General features: G+C 37.2%; 3 protein-coding genes across 5 annotated transcripts; 2 read left to right on the forward strand and 1 right to left on the reverse strand.

The window, feature by feature from the left end:
• Positions 1-1,003: 1,003 nt before the first annotated feature.
• abcg2d (ATP binding cassette subfamily G member 2 (JR blood group)) lies at positions 1,004-10,909 on the forward strand. The gene is made up of 16 exons (XM_016269387.1): positions 1,004-1,078; positions 1,573-1,803; positions 3,030-3,089; positions 3,279-3,393; positions 3,568-3,720; positions 3,910-4,067; positions 5,028-5,179; positions 5,325-5,426; positions 5,711-5,961; positions 7,447-7,529; positions 7,911-8,000; positions 8,615-8,739; positions 9,015-9,169; positions 9,256-9,345; positions 9,449-9,534; positions 10,250-10,909. The coding sequence occupies exons 2-16, from the start codon at positions 1,592-1,594 to the stop codon at positions 10,395-10,397; spliced, it is 1,980 nt and encodes a 659-aa protein (XP_016124873.1). The 5' UTR covers positions 1,004-1,078; positions 1,573-1,591; the 3' UTR covers positions 10,398-10,909.
• A 54-nt stretch (positions 10,910-10,963) lies between these two features.
• pkd2 (polycystic kidney disease 2) lies at positions 10,964-20,267 on the reverse strand. 3 transcript variants are annotated; one of them, XM_016269290.1, is made up of 15 exons: positions 20,049-20,267; positions 19,348-19,759; positions 18,894-19,007; positions 18,081-18,214; positions 17,737-17,987; positions 17,428-17,652; positions 16,160-16,388; positions 15,871-16,041; positions 15,600-15,781; positions 14,758-14,878; positions 14,459-14,679; positions 14,242-14,359; positions 13,841-14,001; positions 13,583-13,730; positions 10,964-12,637 (listed from the first exon to the last, which is right to left on the reverse strand). In XM_016269290.1, exons 1-15 carry the CDS (start codon positions 20,052-20,054, stop codon positions 12,410-12,412), a joined length of 2,721 nt encoding a protein of 906 aa, XP_016124776.1. In that variant the 5' UTR covers positions 20,055-20,267; the 3' UTR covers positions 10,964-12,409. The 3 variants fall into 3 exon arrangements, with proteins under 3 accessions (XP_016124776.1, XP_016124778.1, XP_016124775.1); XM_016269292.1 differs by having other exon boundaries at positions 13,841-14,004; positions 20,053-20,266; XM_016269289.1 differs by having other exon boundaries at positions 13,841-14,004; positions 20,049-20,266.
• Positions 20,268-21,468: 1,201 nt separating this feature from the next.
• LOC107583216 (uncharacterized) lies at positions 21,469-23,005 on the forward strand. The gene is given in 6 exon segments (XM_071582375.1): positions 21,469-21,506; positions 22,004-22,089; positions 22,264-22,283; positions 22,433-22,561; positions 22,596-22,794; positions 22,848-23,005. Coding segments are annotated over 6 exon segments (630 nt in total).
• Positions 23,006-23,605: the final 600 nt, after the last annotated feature.

Genomic DNA, 23,605 nt, shown 5'->3' on the forward strand with positions numbered 1-23,605 from the left:
GCTGACCCAGTGCATTGTGATTGGCCGAACACCGCAAGCACTCGTCGGAAATGTAATGCCCCTTACCATAATCGCGAGCTTCATCTTTCAAAATAAATGTAAAGACAGAGCCCGAAAGGTGAACAGAGTCGCGTGACAGACACAGTGATGAAGCTGGTATGTGTTTGCAGTACACAAGCCACGGTTAAGACAGCTGACTCCACTGTGATGTGACCCCGTCTCTCTCTCTCTTTCTCGCTCTCTCTCTCTCTCTCTCTCGCTCTCCCTCTCTCTCGCACACACACACACGATGCGCAAAACTCCGCATTTGAACAGTCAATAGCAAATACTTAAACTAATAACAAAACAGTAGCTAATTCAAAAGCGCTAGATTGTCATAGCAAAGTCAGAATTACCTCCTCTCCTAGGTTCACGAAACGGTTGTCTATAAAATGCATTGCTGTTCTGTTGTAAGTAATCTTAAAGATTCCTAAATGCATCTACTTTCGGAAGGCCAAATAAAGTGCTTTTGCTTTCGCCTAGAAACACACAGCGTCTCCCTGACATGCTGCTTCAACACTGCGGTTACTGAAACCACGCCTTCTTTCTTTGCGTGAACATTTGGGCGGCATTATGCTAATATTTCCACATAGTGAGGTAGATATGTGGGGGCGTGTTAGAACGAGCCGTTTTAGGGGGGCGTGGCAGAGTCTTAACTTTGATAAAGAATATCTCTTTGGTTTTGAGACTTTAGTCTTTGCAACTTCAGGGATCTTATCTATGCACAATCAGCTTGTAACACTCCAAAGAGAAAGGAAAACTTGAAATCGCATCATATGACCCCTTTAAGTTGAAAAAATGTCTTGCTGTTGTGTGAATAATTTAACATGTTATATTTTGTATCCCAGTAAATGTAATACAGGAGAATGTTCAGTGGAGGTTTAAAAACTGATGCCTTTGCCCAAATCCCTCCCTCTGCTCCATCCATATAAGATCTTTGCCTCACCTCCTCAAGCAGCCAGATTTGTATTTTTTTCCCAAACTGATACTCCTGAAAACAGCATAACCCCCAGACGTCCACTGCAACAACGTGAGGAGGGTAAGCAACTTTGTTGTATTAATACTGTGAATTGAAGGTTGTGCAATATTTATTTTAGTGCAACACTGTAACGTTTTTGTTGTTTTTGCACCTACATTGAAAAACATTAGGTGTAGAATTTGCTATTTTTTCATAGATTTCACAAATAGTTAAAAAGAAACGGCAATATATATGTATTTAAATTATATGGCAATATAAGTGCTATGCATGATACACTGGAATATAAAAATACAAAGATACATATGGAGAAACTGGGACTAGTTGTCACACTTTAATGGGATAGTTTTATTTTTGAATATTTCTGGTATAGACACATTCCTTAAAGCCTATGCTACAAAATGCTATTGAACATTTTCACTGTATCTGAAAAATAATTCAAACTTACTAAATTCTCTTACAATGTTCTTCCTGGTTAGGTAAGGCAGAGGTAGAGTTCATGATCCTGATACAAATCAAGCATATTACTTTTTTATATATTGTGTATGTCTTCTAAGGGAGAAAGCCTGACAGAAGATGACTGACAATGCTGTCTTTGAGCATGATCAAATCACTGAGGAGACGGGCAGAAATGGGATGTCTGGGTCAAATATCATCGCCATGGAGCTCATGAAGAAGCAACATGGAGCCACTGTCAGTTTCCACAGCATCCATTATAGAGTGGAACAGAAGGGCGGACCCATCTGCAGGAGGACAACAGTCCATAAAGAGATTCTGGTGGATCTCAAGTGAGTCAATATCACACAAAGAAAAAGGTCAAATTAATAAGCCTCTTTAATAAGTCTCTTTAATCTGGTAAAGGTTCATGTTCCGTTGGGTCTCTGCAACATCATGTTTTTCAGTTAAGCTTCTGATGTTCTTATAAACCTTTTTTTAGATCATTATAGTAGTTCTATTGACGTATTCAATAACAGAGGATGCTTTAAAATATTCTTATTGCATCATTGGAGTTTAAAAAGGTTCTCTTATGACCTCATACAAACTTCATTTCTATGACAACATAATAATTTAAAAAGGTTCTCCTATGACATCAGAAGAACTTAACTTTTATGAAGACATAGGAGTTTAAAAAGGTTTTGCTATGGCAGTAGTAGTATTGTCCTCTTGAAACACTGGTCAGAAATCATTCGATTCATTGTAGCTCTTATTGAAAACCTAGTTTATAAATAAATCTGAATAAATAGCATTTCTTTTTCTTTGCCATGTACATGTTACTTATATCCTAGAGTTGATATAAATACTACTGCAAATATATTTGCCTCACAATGTGATTATCATATTTGGGGGTCCTTGTCATCCAAAAAAGAAAAATTTGTACAATGGCATCTATTGATTTTTAAAGTTCTATTACGGCCTCACAGGAATATAGAAAATTCTCCTATGCCATATGAAACATACAAAAGCTCTCTAGTGGGATCAAATTCTCCTGTGGCATGAGGCTTTATAAAACCCTTTACATGTGCTGCATAACATGTGTTCACCAGAACAATGGAGAGCAGAAAACCAAAATGCTGCTTCTAAAGGCATTAAATGAGCTTGACATTTCCCAGAGCCAAGTGCTTTGGACATTCTTTCTATAGTGTTAGTGTCAATTATATGATATTATGAATGACTTTGTGAGTCTAATCTCTTGATCTCTTGGCTTGCAAATCACCAAGGTTAAATGCGGTCAAGTGTGATCTTGATCTAATAAAAGACTCTCAGCGTCACCTAGATGACTTAGTTTTAACAGTCTTATCGTTTGGTAACCATTTCAAATCTCATAAGTGTCTTGTCAGCAATGCAGTGACATTCAAATTCATTGCTTAGATGAGCAGCATTTGCTCATGGCACTCTACGTTAAGACTAGCACAACAATATCTGTGCAATAGGTGTGCCTCATTTTTTCCACAGCGCCTGATGAATTCCAGAGCAAGTGACATGAACATAATCTCATTTTTATCTCCCTTTTCAGTGGGATCATGAGACTTGGTTTAAATGCTATTTTGGGTCCAACGGGAAGTGGCAAATCTTCGTGAGTACATATTTGACTTCTACACATCTTAATAAGATGCATTCCAAATGGATTCCGGATTTGTTTAACAAGCTTTTTAAGCGTCTTTCCTGACGGTTTCCTCCAGTAATGCGGAATCAATTCGATGAATGCTAATGATACAATATTATTATCATCCTCAAATGGAGTTCTCTCCTCCCCCTCTTTCAGGTTTTTGGATGTACTCGCTGCCCGGAAGGATCCTGCAGGTCTTTCTGGTGAAGTTCTCATCAATGGAGCCCTACAGCCACCTAATTTCAAATGTCTTTCTGGTTATGTTGTCCAGGTACAATGCATGATATGAGCACCGTATTAAAACATTAGATTAAAATGAGTTCATACAGTATGCCATCTTAAAAGGTGCTTATAAGGTATAGGACAGTACATTGGGATTCTGAATTAAGTTTCCTTGCTTACCATATCAATACATTATCTACAACATTTGTGTGTATGTGTTAAGGATGACATAGTGATGGGGACTCTGACGGTGAGAGAAAACTTCAGTTTCTCAGCTGCGCTACGTTTGTCTTCCCAAATCAGTCCAAGAGAGAAGGAGGCCAGAGTGAACCACCTCATCTCAGAGCTGGGCCTCAACAAAGTTGCTGATGCAAAGGTGAAACAGTATCTCTCGTCCAGGCTATCCATGTAGTCCCTCATAATATGTGGTCATAAAAACTAAAATGAATTCTAGCATATAAAAACTGCTGAAACTGCCTGAGATTTCATGTCAAATATTAAACAGCCTCACTAAAATCCCATTACAAAGCAGGTCGACCATAAATGTACGTGTAAATCTGTACAGGTGGGTACGCAGCTGATCCGAGGTATCTCAAGTGGCGAGAGGAAGAGGACCAGCATTGGGATGGAGCTGATCATAGACCCCTCTGTGCTCTTTCTGGACGAGCCCACCTCCGGTCTGGATGCTAGTACGGCTCATTCTGTGCTCCTGCTGCTGAAGAGGTCTGTATATTCAAAACATCCGTCCAATGTATATACAAAAACAAAAATTTGATTTGTGAATAGAAGCCTCTGGCTGGGCTTCTGTGCTTTCAGTGCCATTTTTGAGATATGAAAATTAGGTAACACTTTAGAATAGGGAACACGTATTCACTATTAACTAAGAGTTTACCCTGAACAAACTCCAAATTTGCTGCTTGTTAATAGTAAGGTAGTTGTTAAGTTTAGGTATGGGGTGGCTTAAGGGATCTAAAATACGGTTATGCAGAATAAGGTATTAATATGTGCTTTTAAATACTAATAAGCAGCCAATATGCTAGTAATATGCATGCTAATAAGCAACTCATTAATTTCGAGAATTGGTCCTTAAAAATGTGTTACCGAAAATTATCATAATATATTAGTGTTCAAAAGTTTAGGGTCAGTGAGATCTTTGAATTTATTATTTTTATATTTTAAATAGTGTCTTTTGCTCACCAAGGCTGCATTTATTTGATCAAAAATACTTTAAAAACTGTAATGTTGTGAAATATTATTGCAGTTTAACTTTTCTATTTTAACATGTTTTCAAATGTAATTTATTCCTGTGATCGAAGCTGTATTTTCAGCACCATTACTCCAGTCTTCAGTGTCACATGATCCTTCAGAAATCATTCTAATATACTGATTTTCTGCACAAGAATCCTTTAATTTTATTAATTACTATTTTTGTGGAAACCATGATACATTTATTTCAGGATTCTCTGAAGAGTAGAAAGTTCAAAAGAACAGCATTTATTTGAAATTGATTTTTTTTTGGTATCATAAATCCCTTTGCTGTCAATTTTGATCAATTAGTGCTTTCTTGCTGAATAATGTAATCATTTCTTTTGAGGAAAATACATTTTACTGACCCCAAACATTTGAACGGTAGTGCAGATATGATCCTAATGATATTGTTTTACTCTCTGTGTCTGTTTTCAGAATGGCCGGTCAGGGACGCACCGTCATCATGTCCATTCATCAGCCGCGGTACTCCATCTACCGGCTCTTCGACAGCCTCACCCTGCTGGCCAACGGCAAACAAGTCTATCACGGACCCACTCAAGATGCTCTAGACTACTTTTCCAACATTGGTAGCATAATTAACTGATACAAATACTTAAAGGTTTCTAATCTGTTAAAAAAATTATTAGTTGAAAAAACGGAACTGTGAGGTGTCAAAAGATGTGAGTGTTTTTAATACTAATATCTCTGTTTGTTTTTCAAATGATAACGTAGGATATGCTTGTGAAGCTCATAATAACCCGGCTGATTTCTTCTTGGACGTCATTAATGGCAGCTCTGCAGCTGTCAACATGACAAAGATTCAAAATAACGGAGGTACTTGGTTATATTTCTATTGAAATGGATTTTCAGGAGTCAGATTCGCTTGTTAAGTGATTTCCTCATCAGATATTATAATGTAAATCATGGCAACAAAATGCCACTAAGATGTCCTGGTTGTGCTTCTAGTTAAAAGGCATTTACAAAACACGTAGCCATAAATAATAAAATAAGTAAGCTGTTGGGTTCATAAATGAACAATAGTATGTCTTCAGCAGTGTAGATTATGAATTGTGTATCTCTTAAATGAACTTCTACATTGTGTGTGATACTGTTGACAGACTTTGAGTTTGAAGTGGCTGCCGTCAGCCAGCAGTGTATTGAGGATCAGCTGGTGGAGAAGTACAAAAACTGCAGTTATGCGCGAGGCATCAAAGCCGAGCTAGAGCGCATCACCTGGGCCAAAGACAACAACATCAGAGCCAAGTGTCACACCGTCACCTACAACAGCTCTTTCTTCCATCAGCTCCGCTGGGTGTTATGGAGAACCTTCTGGAATCTAATGCTGAACCCACAGACTTCAGTAGCACAGGTACCACTGTGATTTATATGGGTTTACATTGACATTTTTCATTTACAATATATATTTTTTATATATATATATATATATATATATATACATACAGGGGTGCACATAAGTGGTCCGCATGTGCGACCAAAATAAAAAATGCACTGTATTAAAGGGGTCATATGATGCGATTTCAATTTTTCCTTTCTCTTTGGAGTGTTACAAGCTCTTGGTGCATAAAGAAGATCTGTAAAGTTGCAAAGACTAAAGTCCCAAATCCAAAGAGATATTCTAATATCCTAAAGAGATGCCAAACCTACCTAAAACGGCTCGTTCTAACATGCCCCCACATATCTACGTCACTATGTGGGAAGATTTGCATAACGCCGCCCAAATGTTCACGCAAAGAAAGAAAGCGTAACTTTTATTCTCGCTGTAGTATTGTTGCTGCCGCCATGTCGTGAAGGCACTGTGTGTTTTGTTGTGAAAGCGAAACTACTTTGTTTGGTCTTCCAAAAGAGGACGATATCCGCTTCGTCATGCCTGGAGCTGATCCGTGCTGGTCGCTGAGGAAATACATCAACTTTGCGCTGTGGATCGCCGGATCGGCTTTCACCGTGGACGAAGCAGAGTCCAGCCCGGGGTCGTCACATGTGTTTGCCGCAAGCCCTCCGGACGCTCCTTCATCGAATCCACCGCCTCTGCTCACTCTAGGCCACCGTGTGAGACGCTGTGTTTCGTTGTGAAAGCGAAACTACTTTGTTTGGTCTTCCAAAAGAGGACACGACTAGACTTTCTGGACACTTAGATGCTCATTAACCACCAAATGCCATCAGAGGAGCCCTTCACACATTATTAACAGCTGATTGCTCCCAAGGGCTTTCGGCTAATTTCTCGAAAGTCGAAGCTAAGCGGATTTGGTGACTGTTGTGATCTGGGTCTCGCCCGCCTCGTAGATCTGAACATGATTTCTGACCCTGCACACAAGCGTAACAGAATCATGTCTACCAGACTATCACCTGACTGGAGTTAGTTGAGTGCTGGCGCCTCGACATCTGGGGTGAAAAGTGGTTTATCATCCACAGCTCTGCGATATTTGCTTAGCCTTTTACCCTGGGAAGGACTTTCAGACTGCTCAGACACTCGTAAGCTGTCAAGAGATTTTTGTCAAACTCGCTGGCTGTCACTCTTTCACCTTTATTGAGTAAAGGATCATGCTCTGGGGTTTATGTGTGGATGCCAAGATGTTCAGTATGTTGCCATGCATGTGGTGCATTGTTGGTAAATAATTGCTTGGATGTTTCGGGTGGTTCAAGTCCAAAGCCAAATCGGAATTTGTGTACCTGGTTCAATTGATTTGCTGGTAGTTATTTCCTCTGCATTTTCTTGACGTATTTCTGTATTCAAAATAATATCTTTACGAAAGCATGTTCACGTGTCAATAATATTGATTTCATTTATACCAGTTTTAGAGCACACTTCTTGAATTATGATCATTATTTTTGGCAGTTGGCAGTCACGACCCTCATGGCTGCCATTGTTGGTGCAATCTTCTATGGAGTCAAAGATGACCAGAGCGGCATACAAAACAGGTGAGTTAACTTTTAAGTGAGTGGATTTAAGTAATTCATTTTAATACCTCGTGTGTATATGTTTTAATACCAGTATGTGTTTATATATATAAAGCTTCACGTTCTTGTGGACAAAGTACACATATCCTGTACTATTTCTATATATCCTGTACTTGGCGTAAAACATGATATTTGCCTTAAAATGTAGTGAAATAAATTTGAAAATGACCTAAAAGGAAAATACTCTGATAAAGAACATATACTTGAAAAATGTACTTGTACAGAAATACAAGAGTAATTCAGCGAGCATGAGGAATCATTTTCACACATGAATTGGTCACACGTGCTCACTTGTCACTTGTTTTTATTAGTTCCATGCGAATGTCACCATTTTCTTTTCAGGTTTGGTGTTTTGTTCTTCATCACAACAAATCAGTGTTTCAGCACCCTCTCGGCTGCCGAACTCTTCATCACAGAGCGCAAGCTGTTCATGTAAGTACTTCAACACCTGTTTGACATTCAGAAAGGCTCTAGAAATATTTGATTTGCTACTACTGAGTATCAAATGCTGGGGTACTGTACATTTGGAAGCTGATAACCACACATACATGCATAATGAGAAACTGAAAAGAAGTTCTTGTGTGAGTGATTTTATTTCAGTTTTTGCATATCCTGAGGTCTCTTAATTTCTGTGTAATAATGCAATACTGCATAAAAACTGGCTTAGTCCCTAATATCAAAAAGCAGATCTGCTTCGCTGTCTGCATTTGGTTCAGCCTTAAACTTGTTATTAAATATGTCGTTATAGAGTATGTTTCTTATTATTGCTATTTTAATATAATTTATATGTTTATTACAATATATAATAAGCAAATATAAGAAATAAAAAAAATATATAATGCAAATATAATTATATTTAAATACATAATTTAATGTTTCTATAATTTTATTTACAATTAACATTATTTTTGCATTATTTCGCTACTTAATCTCTGTGCTTCATTGTGTGTAAACACCTTTTTAGGGTATATATGCAGGTTCAGATGCATCTTCTGTTCCGCCTCTACAGTGTAAATTAGCATGCTATTTTTTTAATTTTTTTGCAGTCATGAATACACAAGTGGATACTACAGAGTGTCTGTCTACTTCCTGTCTAAGATCCTGTCTGACATCATCACTCAGCGCACAATCCCTACCATACTCTTCACCTGTGTTGTTTATTTCATGATCGGTAAATGGCGATTAAAAATGTACATGAATGCATGGAAATGTACATGATTAAATCTTAAAGAAACGGTACATAATTGCTCAAAATTACTCACTTGAATGGTAAGATCCATCTGTCTTCTGTAAATGTATAATATAACAGACAATATCGTAATTTAGTCTATAAATTTAAATATATATATATACAGTATATATATATATATATATATATATATATAAAATGTATCTTTGCCTGCATGTTTGCAGTGGTTTAAAATGTTAAAATTTTTTGTTTTGCAGGGTTAAAACCTACAGCGGCAGCTTTCTTCATCTTCATGTTGACAGTGATTCTGGTTGCTTGTGCGGCTGCATCCATGACCATGGCCATCTCAGCTGACCAATCAGTGGTGGCCGTGGCCAACATCTTCATGACCATCAGCTTCATCTTCATGATGGCAAGTTCACACAGCCACATGCTGAAGAATACGTCTTTTTACTGCAGATGATCTGATGGTCTTACTTGCATCGCATGTGTGTCCAGATCTTCTCTGGTCTGCTGGTTAACCTGAAGAGCACCATGGACTGGCTGTCCTGGTTGAAGTACCTCAGCATCCCTCGCTATGGGCTCGAGGTATGAACTTCCGCTTCTGTCCCTACATCTGAGTGTAACTAAAAGACTTTCTGTTGAGATAATATTTTAATGATGGTTGAGGAATGTCTATTCATTTGAACAGGCATTGGAGATAAATGAGTTTGTGGGGCTGAAGTTTTGTGGAAATGTCTCTACTGTGATGAGCAGCCCTGCTGCTGACATCCTCATGTATGTATATGATATATATATATATATAGAATATGAACTACTAATCTCTTTATACGCTTGGTTTTGCACTTTGAAATAGTTTATAATAGTGTATATATTGAGTAGGGTTGACATGCTAGAAGTGTTAGTACTCTTACTAATTAGTTAGTTATCTTACATTTCCTAAATTGTAATACACTAATGTTCAAACATTTGGTGTCCGTATGATTGATTGATTGAATGATTTTTTTGTGAAAGAATTTATTTTATTCAGCAAGGGTGCATTAAATGGATACAATTTTAAGTAAAGACATTTATGATTACATTAATGTTACAAAAGACTTCTATTTCAAATAAAGGCAGTTCCTTTGAACTTTCTATTCATCAAAAATCCTGAAAAAAATGTACCAGGCTTTCCACAAAAATATTTTGTTGTTTTCAACAAATCAGCATATTAGAATGATATCTGAAGGCTCATGCGACACTGAAGACTGGAGTAATTCAGCTTTTCCATCACATTAATAAATTGTCTTTTTGAATAGTTGTTTTAAATAAAAAAGTTATTTTAAATTGTAATATTTCACAATATTACTGTTTTACTGTATTTTTGACCTTGATGAGCATAAGGGGAAAAAAAACAAAACAAATATCTTACAGACCCCAAATATTTGAATGGTAGTGTGTATATACAACAGATAATTTTTCATGTAAACTTATACTACATTATATTTTACAGGTGCACAGGAGAACAGCATCTGACCTTCCAAGGAATCAATTACTCATCCTGGGGTTTCTGGCACAACCACATGGCACTTACGGTCCTGACTTTGATTTTTCTTATCATCGCTTACATCAAGCTCAGATTCATTCACAAGTTCTCGTAAATGTTCTGATTTGTGTTCGCTTTATGAATGACCACACATTAGCACACACAATCCTGCTATCATACAATATCATTTTGTCCTTTACAGTAAGGATGTAAGGGCCTATCTACATGTTTTATTCTATTCAAACATATCATATCATAATATTAGTAAGAGATCCCAAATGATAATCTTTTATAAGGTTATATTATGGTACGTTTACTGAAATGACTCATTAATCAAGTTAAATGTAAATATTTGGTCACCTCTCTTTCATTGTTTCCCCCACTCACAGGCCTGGTGCTGAAACCACAGATAAAAGCTAGTAAACTCTGACTCTGCTGATAACTACGCAATAAATCTCTTTATTGTACAGATCTTACAGTCGCTTTGTTAGAGGGCATGATAACTGGGATCAAGCCAAATAATCAGCACATAATGAGTTTGAGTAGATTTTATTTTGATTGTTATATTAAACTGTAAATAACAATCTGCCAACTACAGAGTACCATAAAAAGTTACAAAAGTAATTGCACAAAAAAAAGTTTTTTATTTTATTTTATAAATACAGTATATATTTTTCATTTTGGGTGAACTATCCCTTTAAGTTTTCGGGAAGAAGTGTGTAATCTCTGCTTCTCTAGCAGCACCAAACACTGATTTGTTTGAGCAACCCAACATAACACATCTGGCACATTTTACACAAGTGACTATCTGTTTGACCATATATTTATACAAACTCTTTGTAAACAATTATTTTAGCAGTTTGTTGATGCTAATTGTGCAGAAATTATACACTTTACATTTAGGGAATTACGAAAAGCTTTGTAAATCCTACCTTAAGACAAATACACATGGGTTTCCCATGAAATCAGATGCACTCCAAATTGAAGTTTGTTTAAAAATGTTAAAAAGTATCAAAATGATTTAAGAATCATAATTATTAAAAATAAATGTAAGCATATATGTTTAACAAAACATGCCACACTTAAAATGAGATGTGAACTGCAAAATATGCAAAGCAAACTATAAACTGAGTAAAAATTGCACCAAAGCTCATTAACAAATACAGTTTCTCTATAAAGCATTGTGACCACCTTCATTGTTTGAAAATTGTGAATGTTTACTTTTCATATCAAGGATGCTTTATAAGGTATACTTTTGTGTATGAATAGCTGTTTTCATACATTTCTTCTGTTCCATCATATATATAAAGATACTGATCCTTGTTGAACATTCTTTCCTTCATTACATTCATTACTGTAAGCTTTCCAACTGGTTTCTTCAATACTGATGAAAGTGTAATTCATATCCAAGTATATACTGCATTTCAACCAAACCGTAAGCAGTGCATTCAATTATAGCAGGATACAGTACAAAACATCTGATATAAACATATGATATATGTTCTGAGCCATTTTTACATTGGCTTCTAACCAGCTGCTGTTATGGTGATTTTTAGTGACTATCAGAATCACATAGAATTTACTTCAATTTTTTGCTTAGATGTTATTAGCCATGTAAAGAAAACTTTCTGGGACCAATGCATGCTGTAAATGAGTTGTAGCTTATTGTAGAAATAATATACTGAATAGAAGTGATCATAGCTAAGATTGCTGGAAAAAGCAAAATGTACCTCAATTTGAAAATGCATTAAATTGTACCTGGATAATACATGTTAATACAAGCAAACCAAAGCTAAGCTGCCACTGACTGACCTTAAAATCGAATTCGCTTTATATCCACAAAAATGTATTTTCATTAAGTAATAGTGAAACTGAGTTTTAGAACTTCCTGGTCGCATAAAAACCATTTATCTTAATTTTTGCATTATAAAGCCCCATTTAACTTTAATATAAAGAAACCCAAATAAATAGCTTTTTGCAGGACTATTTAACTCTTCTGCTGTGGCTTTGAGGTGGTTCTTTAATAGGTTTAAGTATGTTTTGCCCAGTGCACTGCACCTGACGTGGCACTGGAGAACAAATTGTGGAATTCATGATCTGTAGGAATGTTTTTACAATCAAAACCCTTCACATGTGGGCGGCCCCACTGGCCGCACCATCCGGGCCCTCATCGGACAGCGAGGAGGGTGAGCGGGAACTGCGTGGGTGGAGCTGAGCAGATGGGATGATGGGAGTGGCCTGACGGTGGCTCACCTGTGACATGGTGTCATCAGACTCCCAGCGCTCCAGTTCTTCTCTCACCAGTCTGTCCATTTGCTCTCGGTGCAGCTCTGGATCCCGGCCCATCCTCTCGTCCTGAGAGCATGAGATTGCATTTCTCAATGTAAGTGACAGATTCTACAATATTTTGCTCTAATCCACAACTGAACATGAAAAATGACTAAAGCTGTTTCTCAAAACCTGCCGTCTCAAAAGCATTTTTGGCAATCATAAGCACGGTCCTGACACAAGTTATCTCCATGTCCTAACAAGTGTCCAGCAACAAAAAATGTGTCTAAAAGCGAAAATGCTACTCAACATCACACAATATATTGTATATATGATTATATTTCTATTTAGCAGTAAATTATGTTGGAATTTAGTTATAAATATTATTTAATCAATTATTTTATAGAAGTAAACAGTAATTTAATTATCAAAATATATTAAAAAAATTAATTATTAAACATATAAAATGTACACCGGTCAAAACTTTAGAATAATTAAGATTTTTTAAAATAATTTCTGTGATTTAAAAAAAAAAAACTTTTATTAAACAAGAATTTATTAAATTGATCAAAAGTGACAGTAAATAGAATTATAATGTTACAAAAGATTTATTTTTCAAATAAATGCTGCAAAAACTTTGAAACACTGACAATAATAAGAATCATTTTTAATAATTAAGCATCAAATCAGCATATTATACTGATTTCTGAAGGATCACGTGACACTGAAGACTGGCGTAATGATGCTGAAAATTCAGCTTTGGCATCAAGGGAAAAAAAATTGCAATTTAAAATATATTAAAACAGAAATCAGTTATTTTAAATTGTAATAATATTTTACAATATTACTGTTTTTATCCTATTTTCCTTGAAAAACATTAAATAATCTTAATTATTCCACACTTAGAAAATTATAATCTATCTATCTATCTAATGTACTATTTCACCTAATATTTTTTGTGGTTTTCTCTAGGTTTTGTTTCACATTTGCAAATGTGCATATATTTGTAAGGTTAAAGATTTTTATCATCACCTCCATGACTCCATCCAGGATCCGTCCAAGCACATCCCTCCTCTTTATCTTGGCTCTCTCCATGGCCTCTAACTTCACGATAACGGCGTCAATCTTTGACACGATGCTGCCGATGGAGTGCTCCATGCGGTCCACTCGACGCACGAGCCTGATGGGCCACATCAAGCACAAAATAGTTTTCATTTAGAGGTCTAACATTTAATATATTGTGAAAACGTAATGCTAGCTAAAGGATGTTGAGTGACAGGTGATGTTTACACTTGGAACTCCTCGTAAGACACGCCCCCTGAGCTGCTGCCACGGCGACGAGAGCTGTGTCCACTGTCCTCATCGTCGTCCTCCTCGGAGTCGTCCTGGCTACGCGAGAAGCTCCGCCCACTCACTGGCCTGGGCAGCGAACTGTGCTCCAGATCCAAGTCCTCCTGGCGAGTGTTCAAGAGATACTAAGCATCCGCTCCAGTGTGATTTAGAGATTTGCTTCTTGTTTTAACTGTGTTCTTGAATTTTTTTTGTAGCTCTGAAGGTCATGGGTTCGATTCCCAGGAAAGCAAGAACTGATAATATGTGTACCTTGGATGCAATGTAAGTTGCTTTGGATAAAAGCATCTGCCAAATGCAAAAACTAAACTAATTATGTAAGCATAGGTTTTTCCACTCACTCTCTCTTTCTCCAAGTCATCTCTCATTTGCTGGTGCTCGTGTTCGGTCAGTTCCTGATCTCCGTCAAGGTCATACTTGGCAAAAATGGCTTCAATCTCAGCATCCGAATGGCCCTTTCTGTGTACAAATGCATATAAAACAATTCGCACTGACAGTTAACATGCATCTTGTGAGGGGTTTAATTTGTATCACACAGTGGGGATAAATGATTCTCACCCTCTGAGGTCTTGTCGGAGCTCATCAAAGCTGAGTTTGGCCCCAGCCTGATGTAAACTGTCTGGGATGTCATTGATGGAGGTCTTCTTCAGCTTGAGTTTGACCATCGCCCTGTTGTAGCCCTTCTTGATGAGGTCTGTGATCTCCATCTCTGACCTCTGCTGGGCCATGTCAGCTTTCACCTCAGCGTATGTGTCATTGATGATGGCCAAGAACATATTCTGAACAGTAAAACATGAGCATTTTTTTCATTTAAGATTGATTTCATGTAATTTATGTCATGTTTCTCTTGTGTTTACCAGCAGAATCATGAAGATGAAGAACACAAAGGTGGTGAAGTAAATTGGCCCCAACACGCCGTCGGCCTCCTCGATTTCTGAGAAGTCAAAATCTCCCAGAATGATCCGGAACTGTGTGAAACTGTGAGCAACGGTTAATAATATATTCATAAAGTATTACAATATTTTAAAAACAAAATGTCTTAAAAGGATAGGTCACCCAAAAATGAAAATTCTGTCGTCATTTGCAAGCTGTTCTAAACCTGTATGACTTTCTTTCTTCTGTTGAACACAAAAGCAGATATTTTGAAGAATGTGGGTAATCAAGCAGTTGCTGGTCCCCATGGACTTCCATAGTACTTTTTCTATACTAACAGCTTGAGGGTGAGTAAATGATGACAGAATTTTCATTCTGGGTGGACTACCCCTTTAAAAGTAACTAAGTGAATACATTTACTGATTTAGAATTAAATGAATAATTAAAAACAAATATTCTTTCTAAAATAAAAATAATTATTACAAAAAGAAAAGTGTTACTTTATGTAAATTTTATGACATGCGCATTTAAAGTTTTCCGAATTAATTAAGGCAGGGACTGTAATTAAATTACATTTTCGTTAAAACTTACAAGGTAAAAAAAGTAACCATTTTAAACATATACATGGATGAATCATACACAATAACATCTATAACATGCATTTAGAAAATTGATAGAAAATTGTTTCATTAAATGATCTTGTATTCATTTTTTTCTAATTAGCTGACAACTAATTGTTATGTTTTGTGTATTACTGCATATTATTATTTATATAATACTATATTCTAATTATATTCTCGGTTATTTAGATGCCTCCAAAACTCACATGCAGGCCTGAAAGGTGCTGAAGTCGTTAACTTGAGTTCCAAACACTAAATACGCCAGCTGAGCGTAGGCCAGGAACACGATGAAAAACATGATAGCGAAGCCCATCAGGTCCTTGGCACAACGTGACATGGTGGTGGACAGCTGATTCATGGTCTTATTGAAATTAATAAACTTAAAAAGCTGTGGGAAAAGCAAGATGGTTGTATTTTGATGAAACACCAACAACAAAAAATCATTCTTGCATGTCAAATGTTGAGATAAGACCTCACCTTCACCCATGAGAGGAAGACAATGACAGCAGCCAGGTTGTTGAAGTGAACCTGAAGGCGAGCAAGCGGCTCAAAGTTGGGGTATGTGCTGTGGTTCTCCAGCAGGAAGTGAAGTCTGTGACTGACGGCTGAAGTTCTGCAGATGTTCATAATGATGGCTGGTACGCTGAGCTGTGACGATGATGAACAAGATGAGCAAAGACCAACGTGTCATACTCAAATGACATTGGCCGGAGTAAACCGTACATATGCAGTGTCTCAAAATCTATCATTATGCACTTTGACCTACTGCAACAATGAGAACATCCAAGCAGTTCCACAGGCTCTTGAAGTAACGCAAACGATGCAGGCGGATCTCTAGAACTTCTTCCACCAGGTAATACAGCACAAAGAGACAGAAGGCCACTTCACACATTCCCACAAAGTAGTCCCAGCTGGACAGGTAGCGGATAAGACGCACCGTCTGGAACTGCCAGGAGGTCACAGCGCCCCCTGTGGCTGGAAACTCCAACAGCAACCTACAGCAAAGCAGCAAGTGACAGATCTTTGAGTCAAGAAAAGTAAAGCATGGATTCTAAAGCTATGCTATATTTTATTGCATAAAATAACTTTACATTTTACAGATCCCCACACTGATATGAGTAAAAAAAAAAAGTTTTTAATTCTGGCCACAAATTAAGAATTTTGAATAATTAGCCCCTTTGTTTTAAGTAAACTGCATGGTCATGGTGTACTAAATCGTTCTCATAATTTGCTGATTTGTTCCCTCGTGGCCTGGATTTAACTAAAATGAGGGAACAAATGAATAAGTCACGTGAACAAATTCTTAATTCGTGGCACCAATATCTTTTATTTTCCTCTGCATGTCATCTCCAGAGCTCCGAAATGTAGTTATTTAAATTAAAAATATTTTACATTTAAATATTCATTTAAATTATTTAATATATTTAAGTTAAATAAATGCAAGAAAGAGTGTGCAAATGGTGGGCAAATTACACCATCACAAATGCTAAACTTTATTCCTAAAAAATGTTCTTAAACTTAAAATTTCTTTGAAAAAGTACAAATATAAAAAGTTATACTTTATAAGTAAAAAGTACAAAAAAGCTGTATGATAAAAGTAGAAGAATGTTAAACCTATGCTATATTTCATTATATAAATTACCTATTTAAATATAGATATTTACATGTTACATGTTTCAATTAAATTATTTATATATATATATATATATATATATATTATGAAGTATTATATACTTTATTTATTATGAATCTCAATTCAGTAATGCAAATCATTATGAAACCTTAACTATGTATGGATAATTTTCAAATTTTAACCGTAAATTAATTAATTTCTTTCTTTCTTTTTTTTTAATGTCCAAGTATAAAAAGTTTACAAAAAATGTTGTCTGTATGTTAATGGTTTGGGCAGAATTAATTGAAAAAAAAAAAAAAATAGTAATTGGGATTCTTGGTCTAGAACACAATAATTTTTAATCCCTTTAAAAATTTAAGCATTTAATCCCATGCATTTACAACACACATTCAGTTCATTACCTGACAATACAAAACAGGTTAACGTTGCCATTGTAGATGGAGAAGTCCAGGAACACTGCTCTAGTACCACGGTCCAACCAGAGGTTGTTTTTTAACTCCTGCAGCTGATTGGCTGACTTCTCTCGAGTGCGTGACAGGTCCTGGTAGTAACCTCCACCACCATAAGTCGACATCTGACCCCAGTAGCTGCTCTCACCCAGATTGCTCTCCTCTGAGTATCTCCACCTGGCAGATAAACAGCATGATAAACCTGTTCAAAACCAACGATCAACCACTATTTTTATTCAAAATATACATCATTTTACATACGCTGTGCCATTCTTCGGTCCGAACGGTGACTTGTCCTCATTGGCAGGAGAATAGACACTGTAGCAGTCGTAAACCTCATCCCGCAGGTCCTCATGGACAGAACAGGACTCATTGCGTACTTTGAGTTGCCGGAGACGTGGGACGCCCAACAGGAGGTTCTCGTAGTAGATCAGACTCTGGTTTTCTGGGAGGCTCTTGTTGTTGTACCAGAACTCCCAGTACATGCCATTAAGAAAGGGGCCTTCTGTGAACTACAGATAAAGTTTTCATTAGTGTCTGTGATGCAGTTATAACTAATCTGCAATTTCGTACTGTAAAAGAGCATTAGTCAGTAGAATAATTACTTTCCAGAAGTCCTCCATGGTTGAAAGGGTCTTGAAGGTCGTGGGTTCTCCGCTTGTCAGCGGTGTATCCAAGAAGAGTTGGGACATGACTTTGGTGTAGTAGTACATGTTGGTGCTCACCATTCCATAGGTTACTAATACAAATATCAATAATGTGTTTTAATCAGAATAACATGTTGTGTTTCTGTAGATGGTAGAGCATATTGGAAAGCAGTTAGATGCTTTTCACTATATAAAATGTTGTGAATTTTTAATATGGATGCATTTTTTTGTGTTCCTGTTGCTCAAGCTGTAAAGCATGGTGTAAGCCAATGTCATGGGTTCAATTCCCAAAAATGCATTAACTGATAAAATGTACTGTACACTGTATATGCAATGTAAGTTAGTTAAAAATCTGAAAAGTCTGAAATGCATAAATCCAAAATGAAAATGCATGCTTTTTTTTTTTTTCAAAAAAACAAAACAAAACATTAATTGTTGCTGTGGTTGTTACGAGTATTTATAGTGCCTGTTATTCCAGAAAGGGGCAGACCCTGGGAAAATGTCAATTTGAGTAATATTCTTTTCCATTTTGACATCTGAACGTCTATGCTGAATGGCAACTCATATTGTAGCATTCAAAATTAAAAAAAAAAATTATACTTTTTAAGTATTCTTACATTTTATGCTCTAATTAAACAGATTCTTAATCTCACAAATATTTTCAAGGCCTTTTACTCTAACATGTAAGGAAAGGAAATGTAAAAGAATTAAAAATATTAATGTAATGGTATGCATTAACATACGCAAGCACGAAACCAATATTCAACCTACATATGCAGAGGGTGACCAGAAAGAGGATGTAGGTGATCATTTCTCGTAGGACGGTTTTCAGATACATCTCTCTGTTACTGTTGCTCTCACCCAAAAGACGAGTGTCCCACAGCACTGAAACAGAGAAAGAAATGAGGAAACAGATTTCCCATCAATTCACGAAAACACGTTTACCAAGCGATCTAATTCATTCTATTTAAATTTTTTACATTTTGTTAATCTTCTTCTGAGACAAAATTTTAAAATGTGATAAATGTGTTTAAATGTGAAAACCATGATACATGGGTTTTTGGGGGGGGGGGGGGGGTGTAGTTAGAAGGAACAAATTCTAAACAGTATACAACTTAACCAAATACCTGGTCATATTTAAATTAAGACATTATTGTGGCCCTTTATGACCCATCCTCGTAAGGCAGTTAGACGTTTTACAATATTTGTGAAACATAAATTTCACCTCTCATTTTCTCCAGTATCCTCTTCCCACAGCTGCTGTGTTCTTGTGCTGGTGGAGTTGGATACAGTCCTCTGTTGATCCGCGCACTGATGCCAGAGAAGCTCCCGGGTCCGCTGCCGCTGCTGGACGCCGTGGACACAGAGCGCCGGCCCGGGCTCGCCGGAGGCCAGTCCGCTTCCATCATCCCTTCCTCCGGTTCGAACCCTGGGTTATCCCGGCTCCACGCCTGTCTGGAGCTGGAGGTGGGTGGAGAGGGGGTCTCATCGGGCACTCCAAGGCCCACTTCTTCATGATGCATTTTTTCCATCTCGATCCCTTCATAAGGCGGAGAGGATGCGGGGGCAGATGCCGCCTGGGCCTGCGGTGCTTGAGGACGGACGCGACTGGAGCTCATCGTGTCATTTACAGTAACCTAACATAAACAAACGTCTTCATTTTAGTCGCTCTTTAGTCGGAAGCTAGTGCAAAGTGATGCCAAAACTCAAAACACAGATTCAGAAAGTCTCGAATTTGATTTCCACCAAGTCAAGGTCATTGTTTCAGCTTTTAAAAAAAATTCGAAATCCACTTTTACGACGTTATGCAATGGAAATACGCGAGAAAATCCCGAGTGAAGACTTCATACCACAACAAAAACCGCAGAAAGGCAACGTTATTTGTCTGGAAAAAGAGACACTTTGAAAAATAAGAATAGTTTATACTTGCATGTTTTTCTCTAAAATAACTCGGGGTGGCTTCAGTCCAGCTTTTGGGAGAGAGGAGAAAAGCAGTGTTCCAGTCCACACTCAGCCATCTTGTTCCCAGTTGTTTCCAGACTGGAGGAATCCAGTTACACTGACATCAACCTCTGGAAGCGTCAACATTGCCCTTATTTAGTGCAGCTCCTGCCTCTCTGTCCACCACACTTTCACGGACACTCACAAAATCATTAAAACGTGCGCTTAATAAAAATATAAGACATTAAAACTACATTTAATTTTGTAAATGGTTTACATCTTTAAATTAATTTGTAAATAGGTCAAAAACGTACATTTGTATCATTAGGTCTAACTACGCGAATTAACACACTCTGTTGTTGTTGTTTGCGACTCTTGCTGCCAGGCAACAAGGTGTCGCCCCCTCTCCAGGATTGGATGAGAACTGTGAGTGACAGTTCGATGAACCAATCAAAAGATCAAATCAAAAAACTTTACTACTGTATGCAAGTGGGTAGGCAAGTATGAGATGTAGCGACTATATACTATGGTCTCTTAGCTATATAGCTTTGCTATATAGCAGTTAATTACCACAGAAGTTAAGTTTTAAACAATGACTTCCGAAAGCACTGTAAAACATACGAATATAAGGGGAAACTGCTACTATATAGTGATATTATGTATAGCGATCATAGACTTTAAATAAAGATAGCGATACTTGGGCCTATATAGTGATACTATTTATCACTATGCTTTCCAAGTACACTCTTAAAAATAAATTGCTTTTATTGGCATTGATTGTTCCACGAAGAACCTTTAACATCCATAAAAACTTCCGATTGCTCAAAAGGTTCTTTATAGTAGAAAATGGTTCTTTAGGTTATTAAAATGTTCTTTACGCTAAGAAAAATAGTTATTTTTTCATTCAATCGAATTTTCATTTATTCATATATAGTGACAAATCTGTTACTTTGGTCATTAATATCATGCTTTACTAATTATGCCTGATATTTATTATTAAATAGTTAATTTTATTCTAAAATGAATTACTTTCAGTGGTGTTTGTAAAACATGTTTATTTGTCAATAGGTACTGCTTGTACAGTAGAAGGCTATATTTGACTAAAAACTTCAACTTTGACTTGCTTAAAGCATAATAATTACATTATTCTTACACAATTCACACAGTTATAAACACATACATCAGGTATCTCCACTGATTTATGAGTGTGAATGTCAGAACCACTGATTTTTTGGTCCCATTTGCCCTCTGTTGAGAAGTACTCAGGTGAAGATGTTGTTCTTCTAAAAGGTTATGAAGATACATCGAAGGATAAGGAGCGAGACAGTGACTTTGTGTAATATGAGACTCGATCAGTTGTTCAGTATGCAATTAAGTCTATTGTGTTTCTGGTATTTGGCGTACCATGGCAAATCTACAACTTTCTGCCATAAGGGAAATTCAGTGAGTCATTTGCAGCCTTAGACAAGTCCAAATACACCTTGCTGATAGTGTTCAGAGTGGGTTTGAACTAAATATTTTTCATCTGAATCAGATTTTCTGTAGCACCATTTGAGATTTTCACATGTCACACCTTTGCCCAGGTCTCTCCATTGTCTGCCAGTTCCTCTTAGTTTTCAAGCCCACCCTGGGTGTTACCATGTGTAGAAACATTTGGTTACCTAACCTCCCCTTGTCTCCACATAAAAGTGCCCCTGCTTCTCTAGATCCAGGTCACCAACTTATTTATCTTTGTTCCTCAGTGGTAAAATCAACTCCCAACACCTGTTAAAACAGCGAACACTCAGCCACATACAAATGAAGTCACAGAAGATATTCAGACATAATTAAAATGTTGTTTTTTCTGACAAATAAAGTCATTTAGTCAGTGCCTCAGGTGATTTCACAATTTGGGGGGCTCCACAAGAGCTGGTTTAAATAAATAAAAGGCATGTTGACAGGATCTTTGGATCATTTGCAGCTATGGTTGCTCTTGGACTGCTTGCTGCACTGGTGGTTCTCAGTTCACAGCCATATAATACAGAAGGTATGTTTCTGAAAACGATTGTTTAATGATTTTACATTAATATTTGAATGCTTAATTGTATCAATGACCTCCTTTATTCTTAATTTTGAAGCTAAACCTATGCTAAAATTATGAATTAATAAAAAGTAATTCTGAAGATTTTTCAAACTTAAATTCATATGTGCTATTTCACAGGTTTGCCCCAAAGTACATTAGTCCGAATTCTGAATTTTATACTAAATTCTTTCGTTCTAATATATGTAAATGTGTCATACATTAGGTATGTCCACTGGTTTGTTATGACTGTGAATGTCAGAACCACTGAATTTTAGTCCCGTTTGTCTTCTGTTAATCAGAGCTTTAGAAGCGCTCAGGTTAAGATGTTGTTCTTCTAGAAAGTTATGAAGTTACACCGAAGGATGAGGAGCGAGGCGGTTACTGTGTGGATTATGAGGCAGCCAGTCCTTTTCCCACCCCTGCTGCACTAACAACCGCAATAAATAAAGTACCATACTCGGTTACGCCAGTCCAACCCCAAAATTCAGTGCTGGGTGTACTATGGTAAACCTGTGAAGCTGTATCTACCCATGAGGAATCTGCCCATACTTCCCAATTCTCAAGGGAATAGGGTGGTCTCTAGGCTATATACAGGGGGAAAGAACGGTTTTGTAAATATCCAACATAGGGTAGTGTGCGGGAAACTGCAAAGGCCAATGAGAAGTTTCCCTAAAGGACTTCATGATTACGATAATGGCAACCGAGGATAACCTAAAATAAAGGATCAGGGGCAGTTAAGCCAATAGCGGGCAGACCTGTGATGGCGTTTCAGATGTTCAACAGACGAAGCTCCTCTTTTTACAAATGTCTCAGATCTTATCAGGGAGTTTTAGCTGCTCAAAGGCCCAGGGGAAGTACAGTTTCTTCTCGCTGTGTTTAGGGTGCAGGACTAGACTACCCAGGTAGCCAGCGCAATCGGGCCAATTGCGGCTGAGTGTCGGCTCACTCGGCTGTGTTCTGGCAGTGGCTCACCAAAAGTGAGCCAGCTCTGGCCCAATAATGGTTGCCAGATTTGGCTAGGCTTTGGATGTGCGGACCTGGCTCGATTTGCACTGCACTGCACTTTACACGGCACATTTAGCCACATTCGGCCCGATTACGGACCATAAGGGCTGGTCTGATTTTGGCTGAGATATGGGCATGCATACCCGGACAAGTTTATGTTGAGTGCTGGGGGTAGGTCTCTGTTTACAATGTGGTAAATAGTATGTAGCAGTGACACTTAAACTTAAACATCTTTTACCTGCCCATGTTATGGTATGTGTTAGTGTATTTTTTATTTGAATTCCTATTCATATTTTTTTCCTTTTATCCAACATTCTCTTTTTTCTTTAACTACATTTGGAAATTAATGATTTAATTCATATAATGAAACAAGCTTAAAAAGTGGTTAAAGGAACTTTAACATTATTTTTGCTATATGAGTTTCAAGACATGCGCACTAGATTTGACATCTAATGACAAAACCTGACGGGCTTTT

Source organism: Sinocyclocheilus grahami, unplaced genomic scaffold, assembly GCF_001515645.1.
Source record: "Sinocyclocheilus grahami isolate Dianchi unplaced genomic scaffold, SAMN03320097.WGS_v1.1 scaffold51.1, whole genome shotgun sequence".
NCBI classification, from domain to species: domain Eukaryota; kingdom Metazoa; phylum Chordata; class Actinopteri; order Cypriniformes; family Cyprinidae; genus Sinocyclocheilus; species Sinocyclocheilus grahami.

Coding starts and splice junctions, on each gene's coding strand:
- abcg2d (XM_016269387.1), top strand. CDS start 1,592: ATGACTGACAATGCTGTCTTTGAGCATGATCAAATCACTGAGGAGACG. Junction 3,394..3,567: donor TTTCTGGTTATGTTGTCCAG/GTACAATGCATG, acceptor GTATGTGTTAAG/GATGACATAGTGATGGGGAC. Junction 8,001..8,614: donor ACAGAGCGCAAGCTGTTCAT/GTAAGTACTTCA, acceptor ATTTTTTTGCAG/TCATGAATACACAAGTGGAT.
- pkd2 (XM_016269289.1), bottom strand. Junction 17,653..17,736: donor GGACCGAAGAATGGCACAGC/GTATGTAAAATG, acceptor TTTATCTGCCAG/GTGGAGATACTCAGAGGAGA. Junction 14,680..14,757: donor TCATCTTCATGATTCTGCTG/GTAAACACAAGA, acceptor TTTACTGTTCAG/AATATGTTCTTGGCCATCAT.